This window comes from Odocoileus virginianus, chromosome 8, assembly GCF_023699985.2.
Source record: "Odocoileus virginianus isolate 20LAN1187 ecotype Illinois chromosome 8, Ovbor_1.2, whole genome shotgun sequence".
Lineage (NCBI taxonomy): Eukaryota > Metazoa > Chordata > Mammalia > Artiodactyla > Cervidae > Odocoileus > Odocoileus virginianus.
The window spans coordinates 80,262,358-80,279,660 of record NC_069681.1 but is presented as its reverse complement, the minus strand read 5'-3'; the positions used below and the strand labels follow the sequence as shown (position 1 = coordinate 80,279,660).

Below are 17,303 nucleotides of genomic sequence, written 5' to 3'. Positions count from 1 at the left end.
CAGGTGTCTCCACCAGGGTTCTGTCTCTAACCACCAACAGGTTGCCGTCCAAAAGAATGATCACCCAGGGCAGGCCCTGCTAAGAATAAGGAGCTGGCTCTTCCGGCAGCGTTGAGTGACCTCCCATTCTGTTTCTGTGTGATCAGAAAGGGGCGCCGCAGAAGAACGGAATTCAGTCAAAGGGCATTGTTCTTTTCCTACTAGGTGCTAAACAGACCTGAAATACAGATTTACGTCTGCAGGTGGTAGCGGGAAGCTGCTGGCTCAGTCTCCCACAGAGAGCATAGATTCCATCCAAGAACACACGCAATACAACCCCTCCTGTGAGTTTTGGCCACGTCATAAACACCCTCCACCTGGTGCCTGAGGGCTTCGCCGTTCAGGGGGAATACTTCACGGAGAGGCAGCCCATCATGATTTGGAAAGAATGCAGCACACCTGAAGAGCCGAGCCTCAGAGACTCTCCATTACCCTCCCAAGGTCAGCGAGCAGGAGAGGTAGGGCTCAGACCCAAGGCTTCAAGTTTATTTTTTTTTCCTCTACATGACCCATGCATTTACTTATTCACTAGTTTATTCATTCATTCAGTCAACATTTTCAAGGGCTTAGCATGTCAGTTCACAGTCCGGTGGGGAAGACAGACACATAAATGACAGTGACAATGTGGTTGTGTGCTGAATACCTGCAACACCAAAAGGAAAAATCTTGGCAGTTGAGTTGTCATGTAGTGGAAGGGAGATGGTGCAAAAGGAGAGGTGTGTGTGCAAACAACCCTGTGTACAGAGAGATTGGTACCAGCTACGTGGGGATGGGGGCTTCCTGGAAGAGGTGGCATGGTGCCAAGCCATTGTCAGAAGAAAAAAAGGGTGCTCATCAAGATGGGACAGTCAAGACAGCAGACCTAAAAATCACAGGAGAAAGGGGCAGGTGAAGATTGTGGGCACTGGCTAAGGACAGAACTGGCTCAGGGCTGACAAATTCAAAGCAGTCACAGGAGCCAGCATGAGGCAGGATACATTTTAAACTTTTATTTATTTTTTTAAGATTTTTTTTTTTGATGTGGACCATTTTTAAAGTCTTTATTACATTTTCTTGTTTTTTTACAATATTGCTACTGTTTTATGTTTTGCCTTTTTGGCCACCAGGCATGGTGGATCTTAGATCCCCAACCAGGAATTGAACCTGTATCCCCTGCATTGGAAGGCAACATCTTAACCACTGGACCACCAGGAAAAGTCTCAATTTTTAACTTTTAAAATTATATTTTTTCTTTTTTCCACCAGAAAAGGACACAAATTTTTACTGGACCACTCAGTGAATGCTTACAAAGTGAATGCAGTTGCAGGAAACATGCAGCTGAGAAGGATTCCAGCACTCTACAACACAGTCGCCGAGCCCCAAAGCCCCAGAGCCCAGAGAAACAGAAACTGTATGGCCCTTAATTAGTCACTATCTCCCATCCAGTAATCACAATGCTGATTTCTGAAAGCACGTATCAGTTTCACCAGTCTTTGTACTTCATATAACATGGAGTCTGCACTCTCTTGTGATGGGATTTTTAAGTCAACATCTATGTTTGATTACGAGGAACAAAGCTGCCAAGAGCATTCTTTTCCATGTCTTGTTGATGGATGGAAGTAGGGGTTTCTTTTGGATCTTTACCTAAACATGAGATCGTGGGGTCATACATAGGCTAGGAATAGATGCAGCTTTACCACCAAATTTGGATTTGTCACGTTTTTCGAAGCAGAGCCAGGGGCAGGGAATTGTATTAATTAAGGACGCTTTGATTTGTTCTCAAGCACCGAAAAATACAGCTTTGATCAACTTGGGGTGGGGTGGGGGGAGTATACATTGGCTATCGAATAAAGCAGGAGTCTAGAATTGGGACGCCTCTAAGAATGAGGGCAATTTGGGTGCCTAGGGACTCGAGGCTAGCAGACAAGTGTTCCAGCTCTGGCATCCTCTCATAGCTTTATTCTATATTGCACATGGGCTTTCTCTACACAGTGGAAAACTGGTTGCTGGCAGTCCCTGGTTTCTCAGCAACAGGTTAGTAGGTGACAGTCCAGACACTGTAAGAAAGGGAAGTCGTCTCTCTCCCTAGCTTCAGCATACAAAAAAAAAAAAAAAAAAAATTGGTGAGGGGCTTCCCTGGTGGCTCAGTGGTAAAGATCCCGCCTGCCGATGGCAGGAGACACAGATTCCGTCCCTGAGCCGAGAAGAATCCCACATCCCGTGCACCACAACTATTGAGCCTGTGCTCTGGAGCTCGGGAGCCGCAACCTCTAAACCCACCTGCGGCGGCTCCGGGGGCCCGTGGGCCCTCGAGGCCCCGCTAGGCAACAGGAGAATCACCAGAAGCCCCGCACCGCGGCTAGGGAGGAACCTCCTGCTCCCCGGCAACTAGAGGCAGGCGCACGCGGCAACCAAGACCCAACACAGCCAAAATCAAACAAATAAAATTATTAAAAGAAAACACATTTTGGGGAAGGTCACTGGTAAACCTACCCCTGACCAAGCACCGGGGTCAACAGAAAAGGCAGCAACGTGGTGGGACCAGGATGGATCCATGAGGGCCCAGGGGTTGAGTGCCAGTTAAAAAAAAAAGAAAAGTCACATGAGTAGTAGGGGAGGAGGAGGTACCCCCAGAAAATCCACAGCAGATAAACAGGGAAAGCGACGCCAAACAGCGAAAATGAAAGGCGCCCCCTAGACTGTGGAAGGCGATGGCCACCTGCCCAGCGAGCTCGCCAAAGCTTGACTTAGGCTTTAAAACACCCCAACGTAGAGACAATTAGCTCCATTTTAACTGATGAGAGTACTAGAAACTTACTTCCAGAGTGAGGAGTCCAGCGATGTGACCCAGCCCTTTGTTGGTTGAAAATGCCCAGAATATGAGAAGCTCTTAAAACTGTTGGCGTCGCTTCTTCCGACGGGATGAAGGTGGGCAGAGAGTAGGAATTTCAGGCTTTGAATAGTCCTTCTTTTAAAGCCTCTGGCACTCCTGGCATTTGGAAATTCCCTGAAACTTCACTGGAAAGGCCCCTGGCTGTGGCCGCCTCCCGCGTTTTTTGCAGTCAACTTATTTGCAGCAAATAATTAAGCTGCATAATTAACTGACGTAAGGTGATTTTGTCGTAAAAGATGACCTAGCTGACTGCCTGATACACAGAAAACGAATCACGACAGTCGATGATGATTTGCCCCAAGTGTTACATTTCTTCTTTTCAAACACATTACGTTGGAGGAGAAAGAGGCCGAGGGCCTGGAAGGAAGGTGCAGACCGGGACTCACATCTCCCACAGAACTCTGGAACTTCTATCAGCGGACCTGTGACAACATCCTAGTAGAGCGCACAGCGGTGTAGAAGGCCTTCACTGCCCAGTACAGAGCTAAGTGACAAATATGCATCCTAGAATTTGAAAAGTGATCATCTGTACATCTTTTAATGAAGCAAGACACTTTACGGAAAAAGTGCAATGCTGAATGAGGAAATGAAATCAACAAGCAAAAAAAAAAAAAAGTACAAAATACCATGAACATAAGACATAGGAGACAAGTGTTTAGGTACAGCCTCCAAAGTAAAATCAGTTATTTGAGCAGTATTACCATGAATCTACACACATTTTAAATGTATTCAAGTGTTTATATTTTGCCATTACTTAAAAAAAAAAGTTGTTACTCATTGTTCATGTTTCATTATGTTGTTCTTAATGCCCCTCTTCTATTTTCCATTATTTTATCTTTCACAGCAAAATTACCGTATGGACAATTAGTTACAGCAAAAATTTTCATGGAAAAGATGTTTACAGCAAAGAAACTTGTGGCAAAAATACCTGGAACCATCTGTGTCAGTAACTGGATTGTGCAGAAGAAATGACAAAAACTGGCTCCTTCGGGTTGCTGGTGCCCCAAACCCCTGCCAGATGGTCAAGCCAAGCAGCTCAAGTTTCAGCGAATTATGGACCATCATTAGGACTCTATTTCATGTTCTTAGATGCTCTGCGCCTTTCCATGAGGTGACACTGATTTCTTCAACTTGTATGACAACATAATGAATGCATGTAAGTGAAGTGTCCAATGAAATGTGGAACAATCAGTGAATTCTTTGCATATTTTATTTTTCTTTTTTTGATTTCCAACTCACACACATCTGGCATATTTTACATCTTTGCAATAAAACATGGTTACAATAGCTTAAGGAATTTATATATCCAAAATATTTCACCATGATCTCAAGATGAAATGAACTTGTCTTCCAGATGTTCATTATCCTCCCAATTCTAAGCTACAAACTCAAGATATTGCTTACAGCCTGGTGATGAATAACTTAATCATTACGCTGATTCCCCAGAATTTCAGAATCTCATAAATACAAACAACAATGAAGAAGGAATTCAGTGCTAAAACTTACTAGTACAAGGTGGATAACAAATAAGTAATCACATCAATAAATAATGATATGGTTCTGGTGCAAAGTGCCAATACAAAGAACCCATTATCTTGTTTTATCTTTTTAAATAAATGACTGCAAGTGAGTGTAAGTTCTGAGAAAATTACATTCCTGTAACATGCCTCATAGCCCTACCGACACAATATGTACATCTATGACGATACGGTCACCAAATATACAAAGAAGAAACATGAATAAAGTGTATATACCCCTGGGTGTATAACTTGATCAGTACAATGTATGGAAAATCATTTGATAGCGTCATTTTATATCATAAAAGATGAAGTGCCTTAGGCTAAGAATGTGGCTTTAGGTGAGAATTGCACAAGAACCTAAAAGAATTACTTCAGTTATTGTTATAATAAAGTCTGACTTATTTATTAAAGAAACTAAGCTATTCAAGAACCAAAGAGAGAGAAAAATAAAAAATCAGCAAAAACAAACAAACAGGAAAAGTTAGCATCAGATCTCCTCCCCTAATGTACACACGCTAAGCCAGCAGGATGAGCCTGGAAGAGTGGCCCGGGGGCTGGGAGTCATTACTAAGGAACTAACGATCGGGATTCCTACTCACACAGTAAAACCAGGACCTCATCTCTAAGCCCCCTTTCTGCTGTGTCTTCAGATTACGAAGGGTAGGGCTGAATTTTCTTTGTATAAAGTACCAAAAAATGGCAAATAATGGCTTAGTATCCAAATGCTTTATGAGCAAATTTCACGTAGAGGGATGGAATTCTGATTAAAAAGTGAAAACTATATTTTGGTGAAAACGTGAAAAATTATTGATTGAGCCCAAATTCAATCCTTTCATACAAACTGTGTCCTTGGACAGATCTTACTATTTCCTACTGTCAGTGCACCTGTTCCATCAAGACATAGGGATTAAAGAACATGCAAGTTGTAACTCCACAATAAAATTAAGAAACGTTTTGTTCTTTATACAAGGTTTTACTTTTACAAAAGTATCCCTTTAAATAAGATGCATCTGATGTACAAAGTATCAAACGTGGTTTTTTTTTTTTCTTCTCAGCTTGAAAAGAGGCTGGAAATGGGATGCAGGTTAGGTTCAAAGCTTAAACTTTGTAACAACTGGACACAAGGTTCCTCAGAATTGTCAAAAGTCTCTTGTGACACGTCCTACCACCTTTTCTCAATAAACAACAATATATGAAATAATTACCAAAACATCTCCTAATTCATATAATTTACATGATATAAGCTTGCCTGGTAGCAGCTGGTGTTCAGTCGTGAAAAAACACACAAAGTAAAATGGCTGCTGACTACAATGTACAGCTATTGCTGGGTGTGATGGAATGTACAAATGGAGGTCGATGTAGACAAGTTTTTTTTTCCACCAGAGATATTGCCTTTCCATGCAGCACTTGTGCTCTCAGCTTTAACTTGGCTTTTGGTTCTTCATTTGTCTTCAGTATCTGTTCTGATGCTCATAATGCCACCGATTAAAATCTATATTAAAAGCTACAATGCTACCAGAAGCCATGCCAGTGATCAGAGTCCTGGAAAAGCAGAGACAGTAGTTAAGAAAGACACAAAATCACTGATATGGTTCTACTTTACGCTAAACAATAGCATGATCTCAAAGTTCACCAAGTTTTTGTTTTGTGTGTCCTGAGACGGGATTAAAATTTATTCTTGGTTCTCTTGAGAGAAGTTGACTCAATCCAACAAACACCTGGACTGCTGGACCAAGTGTTATCCACTTGATCCCACAGTTCATCAGATAAACACCTTTTTGAGGACAGCATCTTCACTGTCTGTTTATCTGTCAGTTTGTAACTCATGTGCATGTACTACTGTTTGAACATATCAGGGGCATTATAAAACATCAAGAATAACTGAAATTAGGGATGAGCTTGAAAAAGAAATAGAAACTTGATTAGTATCTTTCCTCACTCCTCCTGGGAGATGCTAACACGAATGCAGCTTTGCCCTGTGCGCTTTCATCTACTCTACCCATGTGAGAGGATGAGCATCTCATAAATACTCCTGCCCCCCGCACCCCTCGACAAGAGCTAATCCTTTTTCTGTTCCTGCGCTCCTGCCTCCCTCATATGTATTTATTATGATTATTGGAGCTCTTTGGGATTAGTGGTCTTGTTTTATATCCTTCAGACTGTGCACAGTCCTTAATATATGATGGTGCAGCAAATGTTTGCAACATGAATACATGAATGGATAAGAATACCAGGGGGAATCTTGAAATACTTAAGAACACAAATTATTTCCAATACTTTAGAAACATGAATCTATATACAAATAATTACACAGTAAACCACTCCCATTTTTCACAAATATGGACTATGCATTTTTGAATACTCTGCTTAAGTTTTATTAAAAAAAAGGTTGAGCTGCAGATCAAATATCCCTTCCCCAAGCTAACTTAAATTTTATTGCTTTTCTTGATGACTTCAGTATCATTTTACTATAGTGTGAAGATGCTTTATCATGTAAATCTTAATATTCATACTATTTTAAAACCAATACTCATAAAGAAGACATATACACATAGTTGAAATGAGTTGCTTAATAAACTTTTCTTATTTGTTAGATATATAGCAAAAATGAGAAATTATTTACCATATTAAGATTATATAGTTTTAATATTTATTTTTTAAATTTAGAAAATTTAGGCTTTACATTCCAAATATTCATTTCACTTCATAATAAATGCAAAGGCAAATTTTAGGAAATAATAAAATCCTGTTGCAAACTGAGGAATAATGGAAAACTATATTCCTTTATTAACATTCTTACTGATTCTTTCCAAGTTAAGATTATAGTATCTTAGGGCAATACATCAAATACCACAAAATAACATAAATGAGAAATGTGTGAATAAGCAAATGGGGGGTAGAGACTGTTTCAAGTAACCGGTGCCTTGTGTTTGTAAAACAGAGGCCAGCTGTAGTCTGAACTTTGCATTTGGCTGCATTTAGCTAGACCTATGCCTCAAGCCAAGACTCTGCTAAAAAAATGTGTGTCTTTCACATTATGGAAGCCAGGCAGGCCTGTCTGAGACCAGGTAAAGATCTGAGAACAGAGAAGTTGGTGAAGATAACTCTACATCTTGGGAAGTGTCTAGATGAGTCTGTTTTTCTCCAGACTCATTTCTTTCTTTTTTCCCCTTATCCTCTCTTCCTGTTTCCTTCTTACCAGAATCCTAAAGTACTTACTCCTCACCCTTTTCAACAACACTCTCTTCCATCTGGATGCTGGAGTATTTTTCATCACACGTTTCACCCTTGGTAAAATCTAAGGAACTTTCAATGACAACTCTTGAGTGATTACATTTCTCCCTGACATGGCTCACCTCTGGTCATGGGATAAGTCCATTGCTCTAATGCCAGCATCACAGCCGGGGTAAATGTACAGCTGCTTGAAGTCACAGGCCTGCCAGACCTCCACCACACCATTGTCCCCTCCGGTGACCAGGTTCTGCCCATCGCTACTCAGGAGAATGGCCTTCAGAGAAGGTAGAAAAGCAACCATTTCTTTCAGTGTTTCCCAAATGACCAGTGGTCACTACTGAAAGGCACTTACCATGGGTCCCTTGTCATTATCATCTACTTTTAGCCATTTGTCCAAGTTTTCTAAAGTCTAAGCCATAGATTTCCCAATGTGGAATTTATCAAAGTTCATCAAAGTAAGTCTTACAACAAAGGATTCTTTAAAACAATTTAGGTTACAAAGTAACAGAAGTTCTAAAAAGAATATTACCAATCTAGTTCAGAAAGAACTTGAGAATTAAGTAACATGATGCTTGTTAAGTTCTGAATGCTAACAATGTCAAGACTTTTTAGAACAAATTGCAGAACACATTTCAAAACTGTTTTTAATAATGATAAACCAGAAATTCTAATTCATTTCTGAATGATGAGCAATTCAGTATGTAATTTTGGTACAGGGTTCGAAAGATAAGTTTCCATGACAATAAACTCACTTTTAAGGTCAGGAGAGTGCAGTGTAGGAACAGCTTTTTGTCAGGGGAGTTTAAGAAAAATCTCCTTAAACGTCTAGTAAGGGAGTGAGTGAAAGTCGCTCAGTCCTGTCCAACTCTTTGCGACCCCATGGACTATACTGTCCCTGAAATTCTTCAGGCCAGAATACTGGAGTGGGTAGCCTTTTCCTTCTCCAGGGGATCTTCCCAACCCAGGGATCGAACCCAGGTCTCCCTCATTGCAGGTGGATTCTTTCCCAGCTGAGCCACAAGGGAAGCCCAAGAATATTGGAGTGGGTAGTCTACCCTTTCTCCAGTGGATCTTCCTGACCCAGAAACTGAACTGGGGTCTCCTGCATTGCAGGCAGATTCTTTACCAACTGAGCTATCAGGGAAGCCCCCCTTAAGGGTCTAACCTCTAAACAAACAAGAGCTGTCACCTTCAAAGTTCAACTTACTGAGTTAACTACTTGAGGTTAAATGAACTCTGGCTTTGTTCAAAGCATCATCAATATGAATTTATATGTTTTTATAAACCAATACACCTTTACCTGGATACCCGAGAATTTCTACTACGAGTCACTGAATGCAAAATAGTCAATCTTTAACCTCTTGGCTCAGTCCCTAGTTAGACTGAACATGCAGATTTACCCGTGTTGAATCGTTGATCTCCATTTGAGCCAAAAGTTTTCCATTGATGCTGAAATTGCTGAATCGCCCTCGTTCATAGTAGATGATACAGTGGCCTTCACTGGAAACAGAAATCAAGCGTGGAAACAGGCAGTTTTCTGGTCCTTCGAGGGCTCTGAGCAAATCTCCAGTGATTGTGTGGACGAGGCAAGGGCCCTCTGCAGAGTAGGGAACAGCAATGGCCAGTCATAATACGCTCACAAACCCGCAATCAGTACTTGAATATACACTCAGGTTTGTAGGAAGAGGCAGAAAAGAAAGTTATGCTGGCAAGAGCCAAGCACTGATGTTAGATATCAAGAGACAACTATTACATGACACACACATGTGTCTTCCAAACTTTTCATCTAGGTAAATACTTGCTCTTTTCCTTCATGGGATAATATTCATTAAAACAGGATACAGTCCATATATTACATGAGAATAAAAGAGACTCTATGTCCCAGAAGTGTTCTCTTCATATGTGTTTAGAAAATTTTTCTCTAGAACATTTGGGGGAATTATCAAAACAATTGCTAAATTTCTTTAGTATCATCAAAATTTTAACACTGTGCTACATAAAAATACATACTATCAATGTACCTTTTCCATAGTCTATACATAAAATGTAAAAGGCAAAATTGAGAAAATTAATCAAGTAATTCAGACTGTAGCAACACTGTTTCAAATAAATGAAGAATCGGGCAAGAACGTAAAAGTAGTATGGGGAATGATTTATTCTGCTTCAACTGTTTCTCTCCCCCGCCTCAGGCAGAAACAGCACTGAGATAAAATATTCACTAGCCAAGTTCATAAAAATAATTGGTTAGCATAGTTTGGTATTACCTATCCCCCATATCCTTTAGAAATACTCCATAAAACTGTGTATGAATTTCATTCCTATTTTTCAATCAATTGATTTCAGTAGATATATCTTTTTCAAAATGAGTGACATTATGAGGCTATACCCAAATTTTTTCCTGATTACTAAAGTAATAGATGTACATTCCAGAAAATATGAAGAGTTAGAAAAATAGCAATCACTTGTAATATCAACCATCATATATAGAAAGTTACTTTTTTTTCCCTATGTGTATTATGTGTCTTGTATTTTCCTTTCCTTTTCTTTCTTTTGCTTTACAGAATAGAATGATATTATACATATTATTACTAAAACAGACATTAAAAGCAACTTATTGAAAATAGCTTTTGTATTCCTCCCTGGGTTATTTACTCTTAAATACAAAAACAAAGTGTCCCTACGTTCAGACATCATATCCTTTATGTATAAAGCAGTCAGAATAAGGTCCTAGAAACAAAATCTGATCATCTCATCATCTTGCTAAAAACCTTCAATGGTTTCCTACTATGCTCAAAACAAACACAAATTGCAAATCCTTGTGCCTCAGGTCTCCTGCCTCTTCAGCCTTCTGTCTCCTTAGCTCCGTGGTGTCCTCACCACACTCAGCCCCTCTGGTTTTCTTTCAGTTTCTCTTAAGCATTAGATTCCTTCCTGCCCCAGAACCTTCCATGGAGAATTGGTATCGGAGCCAGAATTAGAATCGAAGTTTCCTGACTTCTCCCGAAGCAGTACTTCCTCCATAAAAAGCCAAAAGAACTAAGTCATCATATTTCCTCTCCCACCTACCCAACCTTGAGAAGAAAGGACTAGCGGAGGGAGGCGGACCCAGGCCTCTGTCTGGTGAACCGCCTGAGCCCCCGTGGTCCCCCTGATCACGGCTCTCTCCCCCTTGGCTGCTGAGTGTGATTTGTAATGACTGCATCAGATGCGTGTGCTGCAGTTTGATTTACCAGTGTTCTGGCTAGAATGCTGGTGACCACAAAGTACTTCATAAAATTTTACATCTATCTTATATTAGTACTAGCAAATATTAATAAAACTAAACAGCTGCAAAGAACCTAGGGATTGCATTTGTCTACAGAGAGCCTCCTCAAGGAAATAAGTCATAAATCATGGTTAATTTGTGAAAACAGTACAGTTTTTAAAGACCTAAAATGAAAGAAATGTCTTCTGACCTTTAGCACCACTGATAACAAGTCCAAGTTCTGCACAGACAGAAACGCAGACAACTTCGTGGTCATGGCCCGTGAGGACAGCTCTTGGAGCAGGATAGTCACCTGGAAGGGAACAACAGCAGTGAGCGTCTACAGACCAACAGCAGGAATGAAGGGCTCCACCATTAAATCGAACACTTAAAAATAACAATCATTAATGTTTATTAATTTATTGTTTATATAAATTATATATATATAATTTATATAATAAATTTTATTTATATATAAAATTTATATAATTTATATAAATAATAAATAAATTATATATAAATAATATAAATAAATAAATTTATTTACTAATAGCTGTGTGACTATGAGGCAGTTACTTAACCTCTCTGCTTTTTCCTCATCTGCAAAATGGGGAAACCTACTGTGCCTACTACATAGGAAGCTTTTGTTGTTGTTCAGTCACTCAGTTGTGTCCAACTCTTTGTGATCCCATGGACTGCAGCATGCCAGGCTTCCCTGTCCTTCACTGTCTCCCAGAGCTTGCTCAAACTCATGTCCATTGAGTTGGTGATGCCATCCAACCATCTCATCCTCTGTTGCCCCCTTCTTCTCCTGCCTTCAATCTTTCCCAGCATCAGGGTCTTTTCCCATGAGTTGGCTCTACACATTGTGGCCAAAGTATTGGAGCTTCAGCTTCAGCATCAGTCCTTCCAATGAATATTCAGGGTTGATTTCCTTTAGGATTGACTGGTTGGATCTCCTTGCAGTCCAAGGGACTCTCAATAGTCTTCTCCAGCACCAGAGTTTGAAAGCATTAATTCTTCTTTATGGCTCAGCTCTCACATCCATACATGACTACTGGAAAAACCATAGCTTTGACTCAGGATGCTTAGATGATGGCTAAGTCAACAAATGTGACGTACTTATAACATCATGATAGTGGTGAGAAATACTGCTTTTTCTTCTTGATTACTGTTAAGAAATAGAAATCAAGCTTGCCAAAACATTTACATGGGTAATATCATTTAATTATGACAGCATTCATAGGAGGAAGGTACAATTATTGTTTCTATTTTATAGAACTCCAAAGCTTTGAAAGGTTGTTCAACTTACACAAGTTCATATAGGAACAAGTGTTGGAACTGAACCCAGAGCTAGGTAAATTTTGCAACCCTTGCTCTTACCCCTTTAAAAATGTTCCTTAAGATCTTCAACAAAACAGGCTGTGGTGCTTTGATTTTTTGGAGAAGAGACGATCAGATGATCATCTTAATTCTCCGTCTGACTGTACTGGTGCGATCCTGGCCAAGAACGCACAGCTGAATTATCTGCATCAACATTCTGACTGCCAAGTGCTTTGCCCTCTGTACTGAGTGCATGCCTTCCAAGTGACAGGTCTTCTAAGCCGGTTAGGAGTTGGGAGTATAAAAAAGACATAAGTTATAACCTGGAATTGCTTAGAACACATCAAACAACCATGGCACATCTTCCCCAGGTTGACCACTGGAGGCACTCAACAATGACAGTGTGAAGAACAAACGTGGGTGCACAGAGTGAAATGGGATTAAAAAAAAAAAAAAAATCCACAAATGAATGGAGAGAAAAGCAGAATACTGGTGAATAAACTGCATGCATGTAAGACTGTGAGAAGGACCAGCAAAGTTGAGAGGGCTTCTTGCCCAGTGATGTCTTGCTGGGAAAGTCATTCGGAGAAGCCACTTTTGAGATGGAAATGAGGGATTGCCATAGTCTTGCTGCAAAAGTGTGGAGGAAGAGGAAACAACAGAAATTCAGAGAGGAATTTTGGAAGGTGCATTGGGTATGCTGCCATCCTGGGTACAGTCTGGAGTGGCTGCTTTGGTACATGGGAAAAGAAAGCCAGTGTCAGTGGTACAGGGCAGGATATGACCAACAGACTCTGAACTGAAACTCTGCTGAAGGCAAGGTGGTCAGAAAGAGGGACATGAAATGCTTATTAACAATACCATTTGGGTCTGGACTATTCATGTCAGATCCAACAAATATTTATCAATGCTTTGTAATATCCAACTATTTCTACTTTTCATTAACAACATCACACTTATTAATGCCTTATATTGCCTCTTTAATTATTAAATAGTTCCAGCAGACTTGTATGATTTTGTTATTCATCTTGGATGTATTGTTCAGTTGATTCTACAATATAATTTCAGCAAAGGACAAGTATTATACATAAATAAGCCTTTGTGCATATATAAAAATATCATTATTTCATGTTAAGTTGTCAGTATCACTGACTATTACTTTTTCTGCTTGAGAAGTCATGTTGTAACTTGGCCTTTTGACTGCAACTCTTCCAGAATTCTTGGTATTTATCAAATTATGGTCTGTGTATCCTGGGATCTGTGGCTATTTTCTTGAGACTGAAAAGTTTTATGAAAAATTCTAAATTTCAGATTTGCACTTTGATGATACTCTAAATTTTTAACCAGTTGTAAAGATGAAATCTCTCTCCACCATCAAAAATCTATGCTGCAGCAATTAAAAGTTGAAATGCACTTAAAGATTAAGATGAGCTAATTAAGTCAATGTTTCTCAAACTAGATTCAAGGGGTTCAAGAACACATTCCTTAGAGTCAGAGATTTTTGGGGAGTTAGTAATAATTTTGTACTTTTTAAAAGGGGTCAGTGTATTAGTTAAGTTTGAGGAATATTATTGTAGACTATTTTTTATTGATAATTAAAAAATTCAACTTTGCAGCTTCCACACAACTATGTGTATTTTCATTTGCTTTTAGATTAAAAACATTAATTATATATTAAATATTTATAGCATATATATATATATATATATGAGAATAAAATGAATTACCTTGTACTCACCCCCAGCTTAAAAATACAGAACATTACCAGTGACTTTAATGTCCCCTTTCTCATATTTTAGAAAATATTAAGACTTTTAAGAAAGTTCTGTATTTTTCTTTTCTGTTCACTCTGCTTCATCTGGTTGTTGAGTCTGTGATCTTTCCTTTATGCTGCCTGAGATCCTGCATGCTAGCCTGTTTTTCTCTGTGAACTCATACTTTTTTCTGAATCAGGCTGAACCCCCTCCTCCATCTCATCTCTCAGAGAGACGTCCTCTGCTTCCTGGGCTGCGCTCCCCTCACTGTGAAGAAGGCGGTGGAGGAAGTGAATGCCCAAGGGCTGGAGCTCGTGCCAGCCTCCTGGGTCAGCCCCTCCCCTGGCAATGATCCAGCCCTGGGCAGTGCTCTGATTCCCTGCCCCACGTGGCAGGAGGGAAGGCTTCAACAGGTCATGCATGGAAAATTCTGTGTAGAAAGTGCGTAATGAAAGCACCCTACCTAGCAAGGTACTCAATACTCTTTCCCTCTGCCAATATCTCCTCCTTCAGACCCACTGTCTTCTGTCTCCAGGAACTGCCCACTGTTTTCTGTGTTTCCTCACATCCATCAGCTTCCATTTTGTGTTTGAGATATTTCTTACCTAGATGGTGAGTGGGAGGGGAAGCTAAAAGCCCATGTTAGTCTGTCATTTGATTCTGAATTTATGCTTCAAAGATGCCCTAAGTTCCCTGGCAAAATGAGGATTAATTACTGACAAGATTTTATGTGTAATACTATCCTTAATTTTTCTAAGTGATTATTTTATCTTGGCGAGACTCATGAACATCTTGCAATTATATATTTAATAAAATTTATATAGTTTTATAAACCTCTCCCCTATATGCCACAGAAAAAGTAAAAAGCAATATAGTTCTGTTGCAGAAATTTAGGAAATGTATAAAAATAGTAAACATATTCCTTAAGTATGTAATACATTTTCTGAGGAAGTAAGTTTTTCCAAGGCTTACCTCTGATTTAAAAATTTTAAAGTGTTTTATTTTTCATTAAAATTTCCCCAAGTCATTTGAGTAAATTACAAAACTTAACTATTAGAAGATTTTGTAGGGTCCCTGAGAAGCATGGTTTCCTGCTTTCAACTACAGAAGAGTAAATAACATGTTATTCCAGGGTTTTGAGTTGGGGAATCTGCAGCAGCAGCGGGAGTCGGGGGGTAAACATATTCCCTATATTTCATTTCACTGCCAGGGACAGATGTCACCCACCCAGACAATCATTCACAATCCTAGAAATATTCTGTCAGTGTCACATCACAACTGATGGATGTAGCTGAGGGTCAAAGGGCGCTGCGCAGAGGGGGTGCAGGTGAGACCTCTCCTCTGAGGACCAGAGCACCGCTGCCCTCCTTCCAGAGTCACTTCGTCAGGAGAAGAGCTCTCTGTGTGATGGCATTACTATGAATGAAAAAAAAAATCTGATTTTGAGATTCCTCATAGGCAAGTATTTGGAAAGAGCAAATATACCAGGCTTACAATAAACAGATTCCATCTCATTTTTATCACAAGTCATTTCAACATTTTTTAAATGGATGATGAAAAAAGTACAAAGGTATCCGATGCTGCTATCCACACAGAACTGACAAGAGAGACTTTCAGCGTGATAGGCTGTGGCTTTCAGAGAAGTGATCAAAGTAAAGATTACTCATGGTTCTTATTATTTTAAACCTCATTTATGGGACTACTAATATGCAGGAGAAGCTTGGGTTCTTCTAAATTAGAGCTAAACAAAAACAGCAGAGATTTTCTATGATCCTCAGTGTGGTCCTGCTGGAGTCAGAAAATGAACCTCCTCATGATATATGACATTCAGATTTTATCCCTGGCCTTTGTGGGGTCATTGCAGAATCACCGCAGAAAGTATTTTCAGTCATGTTTATACTTATATAAAAATGATGAATTTTTGACCTGAGTTTCCAGAATAAGAGATTTTAAAGGGTGTGGTATTTTCATCAGTGCTCTCTGACTTCAAGATTTTGGAAAAAAAAAATGATGCTAGACCTCATTTGCTGAGGTAGCTTAGAAGATCTTAGTCCTGAGGAGTCCCTTCTTGAGATACCGTGTCCTCGGCCACCTGAGGGCTCGCTGCAGACATTTGTGGCCCAAGTACTAGAAACACCTGGGCCTGCATTTTCCACAGGTCACAAGGTAACCCACATAAAAACATTCCATGTGTTGGAAAAAGTCCCATGATGTGGTTTCATTTTATCATGCATTCATGGAATACTTGAAAAAAATAGATGACAGATATAAACCTATCTAGTCATTAAGTCTAAGTTATTCTTTTTCTTCTTCAGAGAGGGCACTGACCACATTTTCCCCTGAGCATTCCTATTTCAGGGTAGATGTCTGTCCTTTAAGTCCTGAGCCTTCAGGACTAGGATCTAGGTCACAGTACACAACTATGCTACCATCCTCTTCTCCAAATAATCAACAGTATCATCCGCCTGCCTTTCCCGAGGAGGCGTGATTCTGCATGGCGCCCAGGGATCACACTGGTATAGATCCGAGACACCTGGATCATGAGAGTTTATTAGTCACTTCTGTTTCTTAGATTGCTTCTAGCTCAAGACAAAGACTCTTTCAGCCTCAGTTCTTTAAAGGGGGAAGGAAAAGCAGAAGCTGAGTGGCAAGCAGTCCCCTTCTTAGTCAAGAACCCTATAAAGTCTCCTAATGTTGGGCTGAGGGGACGGAGGAGGTCTCCTGCAGAATGGGCTCTATACTAGCGGCGTTACATTATGGACATTGTCTTTTGGTGCCCAGAAAGCCCTACAAGGTAAGAATTATTACACACGTAACTGCATCTCCTCTCTAATGAGAAGAGGTTTAACATTTACTAAACCCTAGCTAAGATTCCATGCTCTAATACATATATATTAGATATATAATAGACACACATACATAATATATATAGTTAGATATATATTATATATATGTATGTATGAAATCATCAGGTTATTCTTCGTCCAAGCTTTCTTCATCCCCTATAGCACCACTGCTTACTGGTGGCTGGGGAGCTGGGAACCAGGATGGTCATTTGAAAAGAAGGCTGGATGCAGACAAAGCAAGGGACGTGATCTGGCAGATGTTTAGTGACAGGTTGGAGCTGGCAGGAGTGTCAGTGTCCAGAGCTGAGGCTTACACAACGGGAGCCCAGGGAAAAGATGTGTGCACAGCTGGAGTCTCCTTTCCAATGGGCTTCTCGTTTCATAGTTTGTTTTGCATAATGCTCAAACGTGAGCTAAAGGCTTGTTTTTCAAAAGTGAAATTGCAAAAGCACAATAACAACCTTTTACACA

At 39.9% G+C, this 17,303-nt stretch overlaps 1 protein-coding gene and 1 long non-coding RNA gene across 8 annotated transcripts in view; one reads left to right on the top strand and one right to left on the bottom strand.

The window, feature by feature from the left end:
* Positions 1-376: 376 nt before the first annotated feature.
* On the top strand, positions 377-3,823 carry LOC139036362 (uncharacterized). Its single transcript, XR_011489173.1, has 2 exons — positions 377-497; positions 3,756-3,823. It is a non-coding gene; the product is annotated as an uncharacterized lncRNA (long non-coding RNA).
* A 1,635-nt stretch (positions 3,824-5,458) lies between these two features.
* The window catches only part of NBEA (neurobeachin), a 642,892-nt gene continuing 631,047 nt past the window's right edge, over positions 5,459-17,303 (bottom strand). For all 7 annotated transcript variants that reach the window (XM_070471793.1, XM_070471794.1, XM_070471796.1 and 4 more), the window contains 4 exons: positions 11,121-11,222; positions 9,066-9,262; positions 7,788-7,939; positions 5,459-5,973 (listed from right to left, as the gene is read on the bottom strand). In XM_070471793.1, the coding sequence (XP_070327894.1) occupies positions 5,883-5,973; positions 7,788-7,939; positions 9,066-9,262; positions 11,121-11,222 (542 nt within the window). In that variant the 3' untranslated portion in view covers positions 5,459-5,882. The remainder of the gene's footprint in view (positions 5,974-7,787; positions 7,940-9,065; positions 9,263-11,120; positions 11,223-17,303) is intronic.